The sequence below is a fragment of the Vigna unguiculata genome, chromosome 3 (assembly GCF_004118075.2).
Source record: "Vigna unguiculata cultivar IT97K-499-35 chromosome 3, ASM411807v1, whole genome shotgun sequence".
NCBI classification, from domain to species: Eukaryota; Viridiplantae; Streptophyta; class Magnoliopsida; order Fabales; family Fabaceae; genus Vigna; species Vigna unguiculata.
This window is the reverse complement of record NC_040281.1, coordinates 61,329,229-61,350,232: the sequence shown is the minus strand read 5'-3', so window position 1 is coordinate 61,350,232 and position 21,004 is coordinate 61,329,229. Positions and strand designations below refer to the sequence as shown.

Below are 21,004 nucleotides of genomic sequence, written 5' to 3'. Positions count from 1 at the left end.
AAACTGTAGCAGATTTGGTCCCATACATTATTTCATCTGCCACCATCAAACTCTCCTATAAAGAGTGGTTGTAATGATGAAGAAAAAGATTAAGAGAAGCAGAAGAGGGTTTGGAAGAGAGGAAGCTACACTGGTATGGTATCACTATACACTCTTCTTTTTGTTTATGATTTTTGCCAACATGTATTCTACTTTTCTTCTAATGTTTACCATCTTTTGTTATCTTTGCTGGTGAACTTCTCATTCTTTTTTTGACTTAACTTTTTCTCTGATTCTATCAAGTTTTGTCACAAATCTATCATAGATAGATACAATTAGGCTTTATGCATATGCAGTTTCATTTAAAGAATGAAATTTTGTTTTGAACTTTTTTTCTATATTATAGTAATAATTACAATATATATATATATATATATTGTATTTTAGATTTTTTGGACTATAATAATGAATTAGTACATTATATTATATGTTACTAGTGAATGCATATGCACCTTATTGTTCATTATTATAACAAAAAGTGTGTTTCAAAAATTAATTATTTATATAAAAACAAAAATATAATTAGTAAAAGAGTGTATATACAAAATAATAGTTATAATAGTTATTAGATATATTTATAAGATTGGAAGGGGTAGAAAGATAGGTAGATAAACATAATTTTTTTATACATGTTTCTAAATTCTTTTTCTTTACTTTTATTCTGTAGGTTCAATTGTTTCTTTTATTTCTTAAAGTGGTTAACTGAGTGATTTAATTTTGATTATTGAGAAAGTAAATATTTAATTTAAGTTATATAAGGTTAGTAATTTTCTTATACATTAATGTTAATTTTTTAAAATGTCTAAATGATTTTTTAAACAATCAAATTAACAGCAAAAGTTGGTGAGATTTTGAAGGTGTGAAGCCCTTGTTCATCAGTCAATTTTTGGATTTTTTTTATTATTTTACATTGTAAATTATTCAAATTTTCTTTCTGGTTGTGTTGTTGAATTATAGAAATAACACTTAATTAAATTAATATTTGAGAGGTGTGTCATTGTAGTTTACATTCCAATATAATTTTAACTGTATTATCCTATTAGTTGATAATTATATTACTATATTGATTTAATTAATCAAATATTTTACAATTATATACTTAACTTCAACATAAAATATTTCTCTCTCCTTCCCCCTTCCCCCTCCCCCCCCCCCCTCTCTCTCTCTCTCTCTCTCTCTCTCTCTATATATATATATATATATATATATATATATATATATATATATATACATATATATAATCAAATTATTTAAAATAATTTAGAAAGTTTAATATAGTGTATTATATTAATATAACTTAAAATACATTATTTAATATTTATATTAATAGTTATTTATTTATTTCATTAATTGCTTTGTTTTTTTTTGTTGGACAAATTATGAATGAATTTCATTTGCAGAAAACAAGAGGATAGACTGACTAACTCATCAAAATTAGTTGCTCGGAGCTTATCTATTATTTACTTGTTATGACCTAAAAGTTGTGAACCTAATATGAGAAAAAAAAAAGTATTACACTTTTTTAGTTTAGTTTATTTTGAGTTAGAAAATATTTGCTTCAAGAAGAGAAATAAACTAGTTATTTGTAGAAATAGTTTTATTGTTTGATAAAAAAAATGTTTCAACTTAGATATGTCTCATATTATATAACTTTAATTGCAATGAAAATCTTGATGTAGAATTTTTATTTTGGATGAGGAATGTACTATATATGGTGAGTTTCCTTTATACTTGTTTTGCATTTAAGTTGGGTGAGTCATATCTAAACTTCTATGCAGATTTTCTTATATTAATGGTGTAATATCTTAAGGTGGTGATTATAATTTTATTGCTCTTATGATGTATGACACATAACTTAAACTAAGTTTAAGATCTTATAACTAAAAAAAAAATGTCCTAGTTCATTCCAAAAAGTAAAACTTGAGGTTCCTGATGAAAAATAAAGATAAACATCTCTTATCGAGCATTAAGTCTATTATTTACATGAGTATTATTTTATATTTAGTACATTGATTTAATCAAATCAATTACTAATACACTGCTATAAACTAAAATTTATGTTTTAATTTTAAATATTATGGGTTCATAATAATTTTATATATAAAAATAAGTAAATGAAATTTTTATAATTATTATAGATGAGTCCGGAATATGTTTGATAATTAACATCTTTTAAATTTCTATAAATATTAAATATGGTTTGTCTATCATTATTTAGTTATTATAGAGAAATTTTGAATATATTAGCAATTTTATATATAGTAATTTTTAAATTTATTGATTTTCATGTCTATTTAGTGAAAATAATAATTCTAAAATTTAAAATATGAAAAAAAATCAAGATACTATATATTAAAGATGCCAAGAAAAAAAAATATACATAACTTTGATTCCATTAATATAAATAATACTATGCAGGATGTAAATATTATTTATTTTAGTAATAAATATTTTAAAATTAGATCAATTTTATTTAAGAATTAAAACAAATGTTTTTATGGCAAGCTTGGTAGTATCTTTTATGTATAATTAACTATAGACTGAAATTTGGTGTTAAAACATCTTTTAAAATGTTTTTACTCTAATTTATTAATAAATTATAGTAACAGTTTTCTTAATTTCCTTTTCGTGTCATGATTCTGATAACTACAACTTAGTTCTAATATTTAGAGCATGTCTTGTTTTCCTTCCAAGATGCTAAACACTAGGTGTGCACAAAATTAATTGGATTAAATTTAACTTTAAACTAGATTCTCTAACACATAATTAAACTAATTATAAAGATCACATAAATGCTTACAAACTTGAACTTTGCAACTTAATTACCCACCAATGTTTTCAAAAAGAGATCAACATAGGCTTTTGCACTTCATTTTCATTCCAAGTTCAAATTTTGAACTGAGTTTATTTACAAGTTGTCTCCTTTGTTATTAATGAAAGTAATAGAAAACCAAGATGATCCTGTGCAGAGATTATCTTGCCCTTGAGTGGTGATTTTGATGGAAAACTATAAGGGAGTTGCTGACTCAAACTAGTGATCCTTCTTCAGTAGTTTTTCTTACTGGTTTTTGTAAGTTGTGAACCAATGCAGATATGAGTTCAACTGAGATGGGAAGATCAACAAGTGATCATCCTCCAATTCAAGAAAATGGCAATACCCAAGAAAACATGGTTGGCAAGCATCAAGATTCCAAGAAAGACAAAGTGAAGAATGAAATCAATAAAACAGTTCCCTTTCACAAGCTTTTCTCATTTGCACGTCCTTGGGATTGCTTTCTGATGCTTGTTGGGTCAGTAAGTGCTGTTGGTACTGGATTCTCTTCATGTTTAACGGCTATACTTGTAGGAGATATGGTTGATGCTTTTGGAGGACATGCTGATGATAAACAAGTAGTTCATGAAGTCTCTAAGGTAATGCTTAACTCCCCTTCATGAATAATCAATGTTGTCAAAAAAACAACAGAAAGATGTTGTAGGATTGAACAGAGAAAGGAGCAAAGTATTGATATGATAAATCTGAGTTTAGAACACTCAATAAGTGTTGCGACAAGATGATTAAGTATACAAGTTATGAAAACTCTTAATTAAACACCACAAAAAAGAAATAATAACAAATTTTAAAAGAGTAAGCTTCATTTGCCTGCAACTAAGTTTATCTGAACATTTGCGCATTGAAAACTTAGCTACATGCCATATGGAGATTGCCCTACATCATGAATATGTGGTTATATGGACCATATAGAGATTTCAATTTAAATTGTCTCACATTTTTGTATAGATGGAATAAGGGCAAAGACTTTGGACATCTGATTTTGCACGAATTAAGTTTGAAATTTTCCTTATTTCCATGTCATAAGCTCTCAAGTTTCTTTTCATCCTCAGGTGTCTCTGAAGCTTGCATCCATAGGTGCAGGTGCCTTTTTAGCAGCATCCTTGCGTAAGCATTATGCTTAACTAGAAGTCCATAATTGCTGATTTAGACATAACAAGAGTTACTGAATGACACATGAGTGCAATTTTGCAGAGGTGTCTTGCTGGGTGATCACTGGGGAGAGACAAGCTGCAAGAATAAGAGGCTTATACCTGAAAGCAATATTGAGGCAAGATATCAGCTTCTTTGACAAGGAAACCAACAGTGGCGAGGTTGTTGGAAGGATGTCAGGGGACACTGTTCTTATTCAAGAAGCCATGGGAGAGAAGGTATTAATGAACCACTCTTCAAATTCAAAATCATCACAATCTCATCAAACTATTATTGGAGTTAACCTTTTCTTCTCTTTTTGGGTGATATCTCAGGTAGGAAAATTCATACAGCATGTGTCATGTTTTTTAGGAGGCATAGTCATAGCCTTCGTCAAGGGTTGGCTTCTGAGCCTTGTCCTTCTATCTTCTCTTCCTCTTCTCGTCTTCTCTGGTTCCCTAATGAGCTTAGCTTATGCAAAGATGGCATCTAGATGACAAGAAGCTTATTCTGAAGCAGCAACTGTGGTGGATAAGATAATTGGTTCAATTCGAACTGTATGCTAACATTCATATTGTACTTTTCCTTCACTTTTATACCCATGTTGCAAGAGAATAATAGTACATGAAATATATGCATTCCTGCCACGCAGGTTGCATCATTTACTGGTGAGAAACAAGCTATAGCTCAATACAATCAATACTTAACTAAAGCTTACAGAATTGGAGTTCAAGAGGGTGTTGTCAGTGGTTTTGGGTTGGGTTTAATGCATTTATTTTCAATCTGTACTTACGGTTTGGCAACATGGTTTGGAGGGAAGGTGGTACTAGATAAAGGTTACACAGGAGGACAAGTCATCTGTGTATTTTCGTTGATATTGTCTGGTTCCGTGTAAGTTAGGTTCTGCTCTGCCATTAATATTGTGGATGCATCAATCTATATCTTTGAACCTCTTTTTGAAGATTGAAAAGCATATAATTATGATTTATTTTTCTTGAATAATTTTATTTTGCAGTCGTCTGGGGCAAGTATCTCCAAGCATAACTGCATTTGCTGCAGGACAAGCTGCTGCCTTCAAAATGTTTGAAACAATAGAACGGCAGCCGGACATTGATGTTTGTGACACTGGTAGCCGACAGCTAGATGATATTTCCGGAAATATTGAACTTAGGGAGGTCTGATTCAGTTATCCTTCAAGACCTGATGAACAGATATTCAATGGATTTTCAATTTCAATATCAAGTGGCACTACTGCAGCTTTGGTAGGGCAAAGTGGGAGTGGGAAATCAACAGTTATTAGTTTAATTGAAAGATTTTATGATCCACAAGATGGTGAAGTTCTCATTGATGGTATCAACCTCAGAGAATTTCAATTGAAGTGGATCAGACAGAAAATTGGCCTTGTGAGCCAGGAGCCAGTTCTTTTTGCTTGCAGCATTAAAGAGAATACTGCCTATGGAAAGGATGGGGCAACAGATGAAGAAATCAGAGCTGCGGCTGAACTTGCAAATGCTTCTAATTTCATAGATAAACTTCCTCACGTGTGCTCACGATTCATCTGCCATCTTTTGAAATTTTCTGTACTCTGTGACAGGCACTTTATCTCATTAGTTTTGTTAATTCTGTGTTTAGGGACTTGACACAATGATTGGCGAGCGTGGACTTCAGCTCTCCGGAGGTCAAAAACAAAGAATATCTATAGCAAGAGCAATACTGAAGGACCCAAGAATTCTGTTCCTTGATGAAGCCACAAGTGCTCTTGATGTAGAATCAGAGAGAGTGGTGCAAGAGACACTAGACAGAATTATGATCAACCGAACAACTGTCATTGTAGCCCATCGCTTGAGCACAATCAGGAATGCTGATATGATTGCAGTTATTCATCAAGGAAAACTACAAGAAAAAGTTACACAGACTAATATATATTCTGTTGCCTCTCAAGTCATTCTCTCCCCACTCACATCTTGTTCAATTTCCTTGGCATGTACATGTGCTTCTCCCTTACATGTTTTTCAACTGATCAGGTTCATATACTGAACTTACTAATGATCCTGATGGAGCTTTTAGCCAGCTCATTAGATTGCAAGAAATTAAAAGGGAGTCAGAACAGCATGATGCAAATGACCTAGGCCAACCAGAAAACTTAATAGATTCTGAACAACAATTGAGCCAACAATCATCTGGAAGAGAAAACAGCAGTCAGCACTCATTCAAAACGTCCAATGCCATGCCTATCACACCTGAAGTTCTTCCTTCAGCAACATTGCATAAGCCTCGAGAAGTTTCGTTTTTCCGCATTACCTATCTTAACAAACCAGAAATCCCAGTGTTAATGATGGGGGCTCTAGCAGCAGCTGCAACTGGCACAATACTACCCACCATGGGGTTTCTTCTTTCTCACTCGATAACTACTTTCTTTGAGCCTGCAGATGAACTCCATAAAGATTCAAAGCTTTGGGCATTACTATTTGTTTCCCTCACTGTTGCCTCCTTCATATTTCATCCGTTAAGGTCTTACCTTTTCGCGGTAGCTGGTTCTGAGTTGATAAAAAGGATCCGCCTCATGTGTTTTGAGAAAATAATTCACATGGAAATGGGGTGGTTTGATAAAGATGAAAATTCAAGTGGAGCACTTGGAGCAAGGCTTTCAACCGATGCAGTTTCTATTCGAATATTGGTTGGGGATGCTCTAGGTTTGCTTGTTCAGGATTTTGCTACAACAATTACAGCATTGGCAATGGCCTTTGCTGCAAACTGGCAGCTTTCCGTTATTGTTAGTACCTCTCATATTAGTGAATGGATATGTTCAAATGAAGTCAATGCAAGGATTCCGCACTGAAGCAAAGGTTTGTGACTTATAGTGAAAATACATAAATTTCAGACATAAATCATTGCCTATAGTTATAACTTGTGCATTTTCTGTTTTCATATTTAATTATTACTATTTCTAAATTTCTGTTTTACCAATGTTGTAATGCTTTAAATGTTCCACAGAAACTGTACGAGGAAGCAAGTCAAGTAGCAAATGATGCAGTAGGGAATATCAGAACAGTTGCTGCGTTCTGTGCTGAAGAGAAGGTGATGGAGTTATACCAGAAGAAATGTGTAGGGCCAATCCAGACAAGTATAAGGCAAGGTTTAGTCAGCGGAACAGGTTTCGGTTTATCACTCTTCTTTGTGTTTTCAGTTAACGCATGCAGTTTTTATGCCGGAGCAAGACTAGTTGGGAATGGCAAAGCGTCTGCATCAGATGTTTTCCGTGTAAGACATTGTCTTATCCTTCTGTATTTGTCATTCTTAATCATTCTGAAATAATTTTAACAAAACAAAATATATAATTTAATCTAGCAATCAAAATGAATTTCCTAATTTGCAGGTATTTTATGCCCTCATGATGGCAGCTGTAGCAATGTCGCAATCTAGTTTCATGACTCCAGCTGCTAGTAAAGCAAAAAGTTGTGTTGCTTCTGTATTTGCCATTCTTGATCAGAAATCAAGAATAGATCCCAATGGTGAGTCCGGAATGGCATTGGAAGAAGTGAAGGGAGAGATTGAGTACAGTCATGTCACTTTCAAGTATCCAACCAGGCCAAATGTTCTTGTACTCAGATTTTTCCTTGACCATTCAAGCCGGAGAGGTAACTACCAAAGGAATTATTATGTTTGTTTGGACAACCTTTGCTAATGAAGAAACTAAGTGTTTGATTATGGTGATGGAAATCAGACAGTTGCTCTAGTAGGTGAAAGTGGAAGTGGAAAGTCAACAGTGATCTCATTGTTACAAAGATTTTACGAAGCAGATGCAGGTCAGATTACAGTGGATGGAACAGAAATCCAAAAACTAAATCTTAGATGGTTTAGGCAGCAGATGGGTCTAGTGAGCCAGGAGCCTGTGCTGTTTAATGACACCATTCGAGCCAATATTGCATATGGAAAAGGTGGTGATGCAACAGAAGCTGAAATTATAGCTGCAGCAGAACTTGCAAATGCACACAAGTTCATTAGCAGTTTGCAGCAGGTAACTTACACACTATATGGTACAGTTTTGAATAACTAGCTATATATCTAAACACGGTATGAATAAGTATGCAGGGCTATGATACATTGGTGGGAGAGAGAGGGATTCAACTATCTGGAGGGCAGAAGCAGCGTGTGGCAATTGCTAGAGCCATAGTGAAGAGTCCAAAAATATTACTGCTAGATGAAGCCACAAGTGCACTTGATGCTGAGTCTGAAAGAGTGGTCCAGGATGCACTTGATCGAGTGAGGGTGGACAGAACCACCATTGTGGTGGCTCATAGGCTTTCATCCATAAAGGAGGCAGATTCAATTGCAGTGGTTAAATGTTGGGAATAGTCCAAGTGTGAGTCAAAAAGTCCCACATTGGATAGAAAAGACAAAGTTAAACACCATATAAGAATAAAGACCCATAACAACATTGCCTTAAGGTTTTGGTGTAAAAGTGGTGTCTAAGGTCTTATATGTGTAAGACTAATGTCATATAACCATATAGAACCATAATCTCCCAATAACCATATGTCAATGACCATAACCATAACAATGACCATAACCTATATGAAATATAATATAACCTATCAGTGGTATCAGAGCCGATGGTTCGGAGTGACTGACCGCATAACCACCACCATAAACAAAAGGGGTCACCGATGTGACTGACCGCATAACCATAACCAAAGGGGTCACTCATACACCTGAAGGGAAAATATACCATATGAAAAAGGAAAAAAAAACAACAAGGGACTCACCCTTGAGGGGAGATGTTGGGAATAGTCCAAGTGTGAGTCAAAAAGTCCCACATTGGATAGAAAAGACAAAGTTAAACACCATATAAGAATAAAGACCCATAACAACATTGCCTTAAGGTTTTGGTGTAAAAGTGGTGTCTAAGGTCTTATATGTGTAAGACTAATGTCATATAACCATATAGAACCATAATCTCCCAATAACCATATGTCAATGACCATAACCATAACAATGACCATAACCTATATGAAATATAATATAACCTATCATTAAAAATGGAGTTATTGAAGAGAAAGGAAAACATGAGAGCTTGATTAACAAATGTGGTACATATGCTTCTTTAGTTGCACTGCATATCGGTGTTGCTTCATCATAGACCCTTTCAGTTCATTGCAGTTACTATCTGATAGCTTGTTAAATATTTTCTCTATGTATTTGACATTCTACCTGAAATCTTGGAGAAAGAACTTAAGAGAAGAATGTTATCGGAGACAAATGGTGGTATAAATCTAAGTTCAATGTTCATTGTAAGCCAAAGTTGATGGAATTGATGTTTTTATCATTTTACTGTATGTGGAAGATCTTCTTGTAAGAGGAAATAACTCAAACCTCTTGGAAAAGATAAAAGTAAGAGATGGTGGAAGCATTTTGGTTAAAAATGAAATGTCATTATTACTTAATATAACTAACCTTAAATGAGTTTCAATATATGACTCATTATTGTTGAGTCACCAAATGTTTTTTTTAATGAATATTTAACATTTTGGTTTTAATAGTATCTATGTCAATTTGTAGTACACATACGTATCCGTTAAATTGATAAAAGGGTCACACGACTATAATAATAAAGAATGATGTTCATCCCGTTTTTTCCTATTATTTACCAACAAAATAGATCACTGTATAATGAGATTTGATGTTATAATAAAAATTGTTTTGAGAATAAAAGAGAAATTTAAAATATTTAAGAAGAACACCATAATAAATAAATGGAAATATTAATAAAATATTTTATTTTTGGAATTTATACCCATTTTTTTAATTTATTAGATGTCTATTTTGAAATAAAAGAAAACATTGAATCCTCAAAAAAATTATTGAATCTTCAAAATAAAAATCAGTTAGGACGTTAATATTATTTAAACCATATAAATATTCTAATTTACACAAACAGAATGGTCTTTTTCTAAATACTCCTTCTGAAAATTAACTATTACATTCTTCTATAAACTAACTTGTAATGAAATTTAAATTTTCTCAAAATATATTACTAAAATTAATTTATTTATTTAATGCAGGTTGGTAAAACAAAATTCGGTAATATAGTTAATATAGTTATGATATTTGCCTATTTCTATTTTTGATTAAATTATTAAATTATTTTCCTTCATTAACTTCAAAAATAGAATATCTATATCAATGCTTTTACTTTTAATTTTTTTTAATATTATTATGAGTAGAACATGGTGAATAAAACATGAAATGGAGAATTTTTGTTAAATTAAGTGACAAAATTTATAGAACATGTGTTAGCTCAAAACCAATCAATGTTTCTATAAACAAAACCAAATTTTCAGGTCTTAGCTCACAGTGTGTGGCTTTTAACCATGAGTGGTTTTAATCAAACTATGTTTTACTTTAACATTTTTTATATATTTTTTCTTAGTTTAATTTTATATATGTATGTGCCGTCTTAGCTCAGTGGTAGAGCGCGTGGCTTTTAACCACGTGGTCGTGGGTTCGATCCCCACAGACGGCGAATTAAAGTTAAATTTTTGTCTATTTTTCACGTGGTCGTGGGTTCGATCCCCACAGTGAAAATTTTTCTTTAAAAACCATTTTAATATAAAATTTCATAAATTGTGAAATTGTTTGCACTGAGTCTATTTTGAATTTTTAAAAAAAAAAATTGTTTATTGTACGTTTAAAATATTTAATTTTTATATAAGCATTATGCTATTTAATTTTTGTGGAGTGAATTGACCTGTAAGTTAGAAAAAAATAAAGAAGAAAGATATAAATCAATCAACTGAGTTAAAGGTAAGAAAATAAAAATAACTACTATTTCAACTTGTTATTGGCAAAATTAAACAACGGAAAAATTAGAAAAAAATTAAAAAATATTTAAAAATCTTAATAAAATGAAATTTTTTAATGAAAAATAAATTAAAAGTATCTAAATTTATGTACTTAAAACTTATTTTAAACTTGAATATTATTTATCCTAACATTATGATAAATGTATCAATTGTTGTCGTAATAAATATTTAGAAATAAAAATATTTAACCAAAATATTTAACTTATGCGATACTTGAGAAAAAGATATTTAGGTAGTAAAAATTGGGTTTTCAAACAGGAAAAAATATAAAAACTTTTATACATGTAAGAAAACTCTCCATAGTTGCACTGATAATTATTTTGTTCTAGATACTTTAAATACTAAGAAAGAAATTAACAAGTTGTTGATTTGAATGAAATCAGGTTTAACTCTTAAAAAATAAGAAATTGAATTTAAGTTTTATAGATAAAAAAATTACTACCATAAAAATAGTTCATTAATTTTCTTTTTTTGAAAAATTAATTATCCATTAATTGAGCAGTAAACTTTTTCATTGTTACATTGAAATGTAATGCATGGATACTTCAATTCGAGTTATGTGTATCTACTTCATGTACTTTATTGATATTTATCACTAAAATATCTAACCTATACAACAATAATAATAATTTAGTAGTACTTTTATGATGACAATAATTTATAATTTTTTATGTTGATAACATTTAATACATATGATTTTAATTTTGATTTACACAATATCAATCATATATTAATAATATTTTTAAGAATTATTGTATCCTATTATTTTCAAAAGGTTAAATCATCCCATTAGTCCTCATAGAAAAATTTCAAGTAGATCACATTCTTTTTATTTATCTCAATTTGGTCTCTATTTTGGAAAATTTATTACAATTAGGTTATTTTCGTTGGTAATGCACCAAGAGCGTTAGCTATATAGCACGTGTCAGCTCGTGATTCTTTTTTATTTTATTTTTATTTTATTTTTAATAATTTTAAAAAAATATTAAAAAAAATGTTACGTGTCAAGTTGACATTGTGCCACATGGCAGATGTAGTGTGACGTGATAGTAACCGTGCCACATGTTACTATGAATGTGAAAATTCTCAATGTAATCCTTGTATTTGATATTTTGTCTCAATTTAATCCTAATTTTTTAAAAACTGAAGCAATTTCATCCATATCCAAATTGAGGCCAAATTTAATTTTTATAAAAATTCTACAATGGTATTTTTAACCAAATTAAATTTATTTTTTGCATTGAACTTTATTTAAATTTTGTTTTAAATGTTTATATATCTATAATTTATAGATAAATGTTAGAGTTGTTTTAAAAATAACAACTTTATAAATTCAAATATAAAATTTTAAAACAATTTTATAACAATTTGAAATAAATATATTCATTTAAAATTTTACATTTCAATTTATAAAGTTGTTATTTTTAAACTAATTCTAACATTTTTCTATAAATTATTGATATATAAATATTTGAAACAATATTTAAATAAAGTTCAACGTAAAATATAAACTTATTAAAAATATCATTATGACATTTTTTTATAAAAGGTAAATTTTGTTTCAATTTGAATAGGGATGAAATGCTTCCATTTTTAAAAAGTTGGAATGAAATTGAGATAAAATAACAAATAGATAAACTAACTCGAGAATTTTCACATTTAATAGTGACATGTGACACTAACACTGCCACATTTGTCTCTACCACATGGCATAACGTCAGCTTGACACAAGACAGTTTTATTTTATTTAAAATTAAAAATTAAAAATTAAAAGAAAATTAAAAAAAAATAAAAAAATCACAAGCAGACAAGTGACACATAGTTAACGCGGTTAATGCATTACTAATAGACCTAATTGCAACACATTTCCCAAAATAGGGAACAAATTGAGACAAATAAAAAAATGAAACCTATTTGAGATTTTCCTACAAAGATGATAAGCAATGGAATGATTTAAACTTCTCAAAATAAACTTATGGAACTGATACACTTATCGTATGTGATACATGACACACACTTCAACACCCATAGAGTACTACAAATCAGAGTAAAACTTACCATAACTATTTGGATTTGCCTTAAGGATCCACTAAACTATTAAAGGGGCTTGCTCATTATCAGTGCACCACACTATTAGCTGCACTAATTTTAGAAAACACTCAAAAGACAATTTCTTCATTATGGGCAACACCTAAGCAAAACGAATGACACTGATCAGTAAGAGGATTCTAATGTGACAGCATATGATTTGTTAGCTCCGAATTTAAATATTACAATACATGGCATTTTTGGAAAACACATCATAGATATAATTCCATTTAGAAAATATCACACTATCCCAAAGTTTGTGCAGGCACCATACTTTTGGCCTTCATTCTAATTTCAAATTTGGAATTGAGTTTATGTAAAGTTGACGAGCTACAAATAAAAGTTCTTACTGCGTTACCATTGCAGTGCACAACAGTCTTGTGCAGAGAGGTTTTTCAGTGGTGTTTGCAAGTTGAAAACCAAGAGAAGTTTTTCTTGGATGCAGATATGACTTCAACTGAGATGATAGCAACAAGTGATCAAACACCAGTTGAAGGATCCAAAACTACACAAGAAAAGATGGTTGGCATGATGCAAGATTCCAAGGAAAACAAGGTGAAGAATGAAACCAACAAAACAGTACCCTTTTACAAACTTTTCTCATTTGCAGACTCTCAGGATAGTCTTCTGATGCTTGTTGGGGCAATAAGTGCTGTTGCTAATGGAATCTGTACGCCTTTACTGACTATATTTGTTGGAGATGCGATTGATGCTTTGGGAGGACATGCTGATAATAAACAAGTACTTCATGAAGTTTCTAAGGTAATCCGTAGATCCTCTTCATTAATAATAATCAATGCTGTGAAATATCTATTGGAAAGAAACTACGAAAATAGGGTGAGAGGGAATGATTTGAAAACTTGCTAGAAAAAACAACAGGAAACTACATAGACTGTGGACATCTGATTTTGAATGAATCAAGTTTCAAAGGAAATTTTGGACTTGAAATTCTGCTTAGTTTCATGTCATAACCTTTTAAGTTTCGTTTCATCCTCAGGTGTCTCTGAAGATTGCATCCATAGGTGCAGTTGCCTTTCTAGCAGCATTCTTGCGTAAGCATGCCAAATTCTCAGCTGATTGTTCTTACTGTAAAACTAAAATAAAATTTAATATAAATATAGCAAGAGTTACTGAGTGACACTTGCGTGCAATCTTGCAGAGGTGTCTAGCTGGGTGATCACTGGAGAGAGACAAGCTGCAAGAATAAGAGGCTTATACCTGAAAGCAATATTGAGGCAAGATATCAGCTTCTTTGACAAGGAAACCAACAGTGGCGAGGTTGTTGGAAGGATGTCAGGGGACACTGTTCTCATTCAAGAAGCCATGGGAGAGAAGGTATTAATGGACCACTCTTCAAATCCCAAATCATCACAATTTCATCAAACTATTATTAGAGTTAACTTTCTCGTTCTCTTTCTGGGTGATATCTCAGTTAGGAAAGTTCATACAGAATGTGTCAAGTTTCCTGGGAGCCATAACCTTAGCCTTCACAAAGGGTTGGCTTCTGAGCCTTGTCCTTCTATCTTCTGTTCCTCTTCTTGTCCTCTCCGGTTCCTTGATGAGCTTAGCTTTTGCAAAGATGGCATCTCGAGGACAATCAGCTTATGCTGAGGCAGCAACTGTAGTGGAGCAGACAATTGGTTCAATTCGAACTGTATATACTCACATTCAGAATATACCTTATTTTGCTTTTATTTTCCTCGCTACAAGAGGGTAGTACATGCATTCTTCCTTGCAGGTTGCGTCATTTACTGGTGAGAAGCAAGCTATAGCTCAATACAATCAATACTTAACTAAAGCTTACAGAATTTCAGTGCAAGAGGGCGTGGTTAGTGGTTTTGGCTTGGGTTCATTTCAACTATTTTCGATCTGCACTTATGGTTTGGCAATATGGTTTGGGGGGAAGATGGTACTAGAGAAAGGTTACACAGGAGGACAAGTCATTGGTGTGTTTTGGACAATAATGTCTGGTTGTTTGTACGTTATCTTCTCTGCTTTACCTTCTATATTGTGGATGCATGCATCAATCTATATGTTTCAACCTCTGTTCCAAGCTTGGCTGGCAAGTGTGATACATTTCTATGGTATAATCTTATGTTGCAGGCGTCTGGGGCAGGCATCTCCAAGTTTAAAAGCATTTTCTGCAGGAAAAGCTGCTGCCTATAAAATGTTTGAAACAATAAAGAGGCAGCCAGATATTGATGCATATGACTCTTCTGGTCAACAACTAGATGACATATCAGGAAATATAGAATTTAGGGAGGTTTGCTTTAGTTATCCATCGAGACCTGATGAACAGATATTCAATAGATTTTCAATTTCAATATCAAGTGGCACTACTGCAGCATTGGTAGGGCAAAGTGGTAGTGGGAAATCAACAGTTATTAGTTTGATTGAGAGATTTTATGATCCGCAAGACGGTGAAGTTCTCATTGATGGCATCAATATGAGAGAATTTCAGTTGAAATGGATCAGAAAGAAAATAGGCCTTGTCAGCCAGGAACCAGTCCTTTTTACTGGTAGCATTAAAGAAAATATTGCCTATGGTAAGGATTGGGCAACAGATGAAGAAATCAGAGCTGCAGCTGAACTTGCTAATGCTATTAAGTTCATTGATGAATTTCCACATGTGAGCTCACAATTCATCTTTCAACTTTTTAAAATTTGCTGTATTCAATAAGATGCATGTTTATCTCATTATTTTTATAAAATTGTGAGTTTGTTTAGGGGCTTGACACAATGGTCGGCGAGCGTGGAACTCAGCTCTCTGGTGGTCAGAAACAAAGAATATCTATAGCAAGAGCAATTCTGAAAGACCCGAGAATTCTTCTCCTTGACGAAGCCACAAGTGCTCTTGACGTAGAATCAGAGAGAGTGGTGCAAGAGACACTAGACAGAATTATGATCAACCGAACAACTGTCATTGTAGCCCATCGCTTAAGCACAATCAGGAATGCTGATATGATTGCAGTTATTCATCAAGGAAAACTACAAGAAAAAGGTATACAGACTAATATATATTCTGTTGCCTTTCCAATCACTCTCTCCCCTCTCACATCTTCTTCAATTTCCTTCACATGTACATGTGCTTCTCCCTTACATGTTTTTCAACTGATTAGGTTCATATGCTGAACTTACTAATGATCCTGATGGAGCTTTAAGCCAGCTAATTAGATTGCAAGAATTTAGAAGGGAGTCAAAACAGCATGATACAAATTACACAGACCAGCAAGAAAACTTCATAGATTCTGAGCAACAATTGAACCTACAATTTTCTTTCCCTCTATCTTTAAGCCCAAGAAGAGGAAATAACAGTCATCACTCGTTCAGAATGTCAAATGCCATGCCTATCACATCAGAAAAAGGGCCTGAAGTTCTTTCTTCAGCAGCTTTGCATAAGCCTCGAGAAGTTTCTTTTGTCCGCATTGCTTATCTGAACAAACCTGAAATCCCAGTGTTACTGATGGGAACTCTAGCAGCAGCAGCAACTGGCGCATTACAACCCACTATGGGGCTTTTGCTTTCCAACATGATAAATACCTTCTTTGAGCCTGCAGATGAACTCCGTAAAAACTCAAAGTTTTGGTCATTAATATTTGTTGCCCTTGGTATCGCTGCCTTCATATTTATTCCCTTAAGGTCTTACTTCTTTGGTGTAGCTGGTTCTAAGTTGATAAAAAGGATCCGGCTAATGTGTTTTGAGAAAATAATTCACATGGAAATGGGCTGGTTTGATAAAGCTGAAAATTCAAGTGGAGTGCTTGGAGCAAGGCTGTCAACTGATGCAGCTTCGATTCGAACTTTGGTTGGGGATGCTCTTGGTTTGTTGATTCAAGATATCTCCACAGCATTGACAGCCCTGGTAATTGCCTTTGACGCAAACTGGCAACTTTCTCTAATCATTCTAGTTTTGGTACCACTAGTGTTACTAAATGGATACGTACAAATGAAGTCAATGCAAGGTTTCAGTACAGATGCAAAGGTTTGCACCTTACTGATATCAAACTATCTATTACAATTTATTATTTGTGTTTGGGCCAATGTTATTGTGCTTTATATGTTCCACAGAAACTGTATGAGGAAGCAAGTCAAGTAGCAAATGATGCAGTAGGGAATATGAGAACAGTTGCCTCTTTCTGTGCTGAAGAGAAAGTGATGGAGTTATACCAGAAGAAATGTTTAGGACCAATCCAGACAAGTATAAGGCTGGGTTTAATCAGCGGAGCAGGCTTCGGTTTATCAATCTTCTTTCTGTATGCTGTTAATGCCTGCGGTTATTATGTTGGAGCAAGACTGATTGAGAATGGCAAAGCATCATTCTCAGATGTTTTCCGTGTGAGTTATTTTCCTATGATCCTATCCTTACAACAACCTCAAATAAATTACAATTTCTTTTAAATCAAACAACATAGACATTTCAATAGATAAGTTCATATTCTTCAGGTATTTTATGTTATCATAATGGCAGCCATAGCAATGTCGAAATCTGGTTTCCTGACCCCAGCTGCCAGTAAAGCAAAATGTTCTGTTGCTTCTATATTTGCTATTCTTGATCAGAAATCAAGTATAGATCCCGGTGATGAATCTAGAATGACATTGCAAGAAGTGAAGGGAGAGATTGAGTTTCACCATGTAACTTTCAAGTATCCAACCAGGCCTAATGCTCTTGTATTCAAAGATCTCTCCTTGACTATTCATGCAGGAGAGGTAACTAGCCACATTATTTAATGGATTTTGATGCTTAAATAGGAACACATGATTCTTTCAGACAAACTTTCTTGATAGAGAATGAATCTAAGAGTTTGAAACTTTGATGGAAAGCAGACAGTTGCTCTAGTAGGTAAAAGTGGAAGTGGAAAGTCAACAATGCTCTCACTGTTACAGAGATTTTACGACCCAGATTCAGGTCAAATCACACTGGATGGAACAGAAGTCCAAAAGCTACAACTTAAATGGTTTAGGCAGCAGATGGGTCTGGTGAGCCAGGAGCCTGTGCTGTTTAATGACACCATTAGAGCTAATATTGCATATGGAAAAGGTGGTGATGCAACAGAAGCTGAAATTATAGCTGCAGCAGAACTGGCAAATGCACACAAGTTCATTAGCAGTTTGCAGCAGGTAACTTACACACTATATGCTACAATTTTGAATAACTAGCTATATATCTAAACACCATATGTATAATACAGGGATATGATACATTAGTGGGGGTGAGAGGGATTCAACTATCCGGAGGACAGAAGCAGAGGGTAGCAATTGCAAGATCCATAGTTAAGAATCCAAAAATATTACTGCTAGATGAAGCCACCAGTGCACTTGATGCTGAGTCTGAAAGAATGGTTCAGGATGCACTTGACAGAGTGAGGGTGGATAGAACCACAATTGTGGTGGCTCACAGGTTATCCACCATAAAGGATGCAGATTCAATTGCAGTGGTTGAATATGGAGTCATTGCAGAGAAAGGAAAGCATGAAACTTTACTTAACAAAGGTGGTACATATGCTTCCTTAGTAGCACTACATATCAGTGCTTCTTCTTCATAAACTGTAGTATGCAATGAAATAAAGGAAAACTCTACCAAATGAGCTTTTATTATGAGAAAAAAAAGTGTTTGCCAATGGTATGCTGCAATTCAGAAACAATTAACTAGGTTTACTTTTCATAACGAATGCTTAAAAATATCTGATTACAATTTTAAAAGAGAGAACCCATTTTTCTTGGCTTCTGAAGCCTATAGAAACTATTTATTAGAGATTATAATATATAGGGTTTAACATGAGATAACATACTTTCAAACTTTCCAGTTCACAAGATTAACTTCAAAGAAATGGTTCGATGCATTACAGAGGTTATCTTGTTATCTTTATATTTGTTGGTTTTCAATTAGAGGTGTCAATTTGACCCATCCAAGAGGACTTGACTCATGCCCATGTGGACTAAGGCAAAAAAACTCATATTGGAAAAAAACTCTTATAAAAAAAGTTCATAAGACCAAAAACTCCACAAAAGCCCTCTGAGTCAGATCAACCCATGGACTTTCACCTTCAACATAAAAAATATATTATTTTTTAAAATATTATTACCTGTAGGACGAGACCGACGATCTGGACGGACCCAACTATCCAAACAAACACGACGATTTAAACAGGTCCAACAACCCGAACTTGTCCCACAACTTTGACAAGCACGACGACCCTGACATGAAACAATTCAATCCACTTTTTATCTAATTCTTTCACGTAATTTATATTTGTGGTAAATTTCAATTGCAAATTTAATTTTTTAGATTTTAGAAAATAAATCATTTTAGTTCATTATTAATATATGACTAAATTAAGTTTTAAGCACAGGATATTTTTATTTTAATTCTTATTAAAAGATTTTGCTTAGAATATTTTTTTATTTTTACGTAAATCAATGGAATGATGTGATGTGATGATTATAATTTCGTCATATCTTCATGTGTCAACATACTTTTAAAGATTTTAATACAATATCAAATAAAATTAATCCAAATTTATACTTTAATTGAAACTTAATTAAATTAAATAAAAGAGTAAAAGATAAACAAAAAATTTCATATATTATTTGTTATAAATAATTTTACTTTTTAATTTTTGAAATTATGTTCATAAATTTCTTATTATAATTAAAGAATATCCACGATCAATTACGAATAAAAAGACACATCAATTATGTTTAATTTCACACAAATTTCAAAATCGTGTCTTTCTTACCATCCTCTTCTTTAAGCCCAAATCTCATCCTATCTCTTTAAAAGCAAATAAAGTGAATCCACATATATATCCTCACTCCTCTCCCTTCACAAAACGAAAATACTTATCACAAAACTTAATTGAAATACAGGTAATTAAAAATTATTAGTTCTCATTATAGCTATTTTAAAATAAACCATTAATTTAATTCTTGAAGTATCATTTTCTCTCCTACTTAATCATTGAAACTTTGAAGACTAACAAAAAGTCTTTAGTATTTTATTTCGAAATATTTATCCCATTACTTCTGAAAATTGGTGTGATTTACATGGTATAATAAAGGAGTTAAATTTTGACATATTAAACTATAGATGATGGTAACCTGCACAAATTGCATGTTGCATGTCTACAAGGCATCCCAATAAGTTGTCAAACCTACAAGCAAGTACTAAACAAATCACTTTTACAATGATTGAATCACAAGGTAAAAACAAACTCTACAATGTCATCTACACGAAGATGAAACCACGAAAAATTAAAAGAAAAAAAAAATCTTATTATTATTTTGGTTAAATTATTCTTTTGGTTCCTCTATTTAATATCAGGTTGATCCTCAAATTTTCGCTTTGGTTCTCATTTCTTAAAAATGATTCAATTTGGTCCTTACCGTTAATTTTGACCAACAGTGTTAAAGTAAACGTCACGTGTCAATTCTGTTTTTTTTTTTTTTTTTTTTTACGCATGTCACTTCAATTTGTGTCACATGTTAAAATGATCCATTGTTTCATATCATTGTTTTTGAAAGGTATTCATTTATTCCTTTTTTCATAAAAATAATTTGCAAATTTTTTTATTGAAACGGAATACAACATGTTTCATACAGTTTTGAAACATTCTGTATTCGTTTTCATACATTTAATTCCAAATAATTTCAAAAATCATACACTTTGGAACTTTTGTCAGGACGTTGACCAGTAAATAAATTACTGGTCGTACACATTTCACCAATTTAAGATTATTAAATAAAGAAACTAAATTTTGGGGTACAAGATTTTTAGTAAGAAACCCATTTTGTTTATAAAACTAATCAGATCAGTTTGGTATCTCTTTTTTTACATTGTTTTGAATATTGATCAATTTTTTTCTGCACTCTTTTGTTCCTTGTACAATTATACCCAAGATATATGTTATGTTTTCGTTATTACTATGTGTTTTGAAAATCATTTTTGAATATTTTTTATTTTTTAGAATGTAGTAATATGATGTTTTAGTTATTCTTACTTACGTGTTAAAAGGTAAGAATATGATGTTACTTGCAAAATATGTTAAGTTGTATC

The 21,004-nt window shown here is 32.2% G+C and overlaps 1 protein-coding gene, 1 non-coding gene and 1 pseudogene across 3 annotated transcripts; all 3 read left to right on the top strand.

The window, feature by feature from the left end:
• Positions 1-2,529: 2,529 nt before the first annotated feature.
• On the top strand, positions 2,530-9,408 carry LOC114177650 (annotated as a pseudogene).
• Positions 9,409-10,451: 1,043 nt separating this feature from the next.
• Positions 10,452-10,523, top strand: TRNAK-UUU. Its single transcript has one exon. It is a non-coding gene; the product is annotated as a tRNA-Lys (tRNA).
• Positions 10,524-13,189: 2,666 nt separating this feature from the next.
• LOC114176424 (ABC transporter B family member 21-like) lies at positions 13,190-18,648 on the top strand. 2 transcript variants are annotated; one of them, XM_028061467.1, is made up of 12 exons: positions 13,191-13,713; positions 13,949-14,003; positions 14,111-14,286; positions 14,384-14,605; positions 14,690-14,928; positions 15,055-15,580; positions 15,679-15,952; positions 16,071-16,933; positions 17,020-17,286; positions 17,395-17,658; positions 17,776-18,069; positions 18,141-18,648. In XM_028061467.1, the coding sequence occupies exons 1-12, from the start codon at positions 13,399-13,401 to the stop codon at positions 18,492-18,494; spliced, it is 3,849 nt and encodes a 1,282-aa protein (XP_027917268.1). In that variant the 5' UTR covers positions 13,191-13,398; the 3' UTR covers positions 18,495-18,648. The 2 variants fall into 2 exon arrangements, 1 of the variants encoding a protein (XP_027917268.1); XR_003603002.1 differs by lacking the exon at positions 18,141-18,648 and having other exon boundaries at positions 13,190-13,713; positions 17,020-17,284; positions 17,776-18,042.
• The last annotated feature ends 2,356 nt before the right edge of the window (positions 18,649-21,004 follow it).

Bases quoted from the DNA above. Each gene is read 5' to 3' on its own strand.
- LOC114176424 (XM_028061467.1), top strand. From the start codon at position 13,399: ATGACTTCAACTGAGATGATAGCAACAAGTGATCAAACACCAGTTGAA. The intron at 14,606-14,689 runs GTATATACTCAC...TCTTCCTTGCAG, and splicing joins CAATTGGTTCAATTCGAACT to GTTGCGTCATTTACTGGTGA. The intron at 16,934-17,019 runs GTTTGCACCTTA...TATGTTCCACAG, and splicing joins GTTTCAGTACAGATGCAAAG to AAACTGTATGAGGAAGCAAG.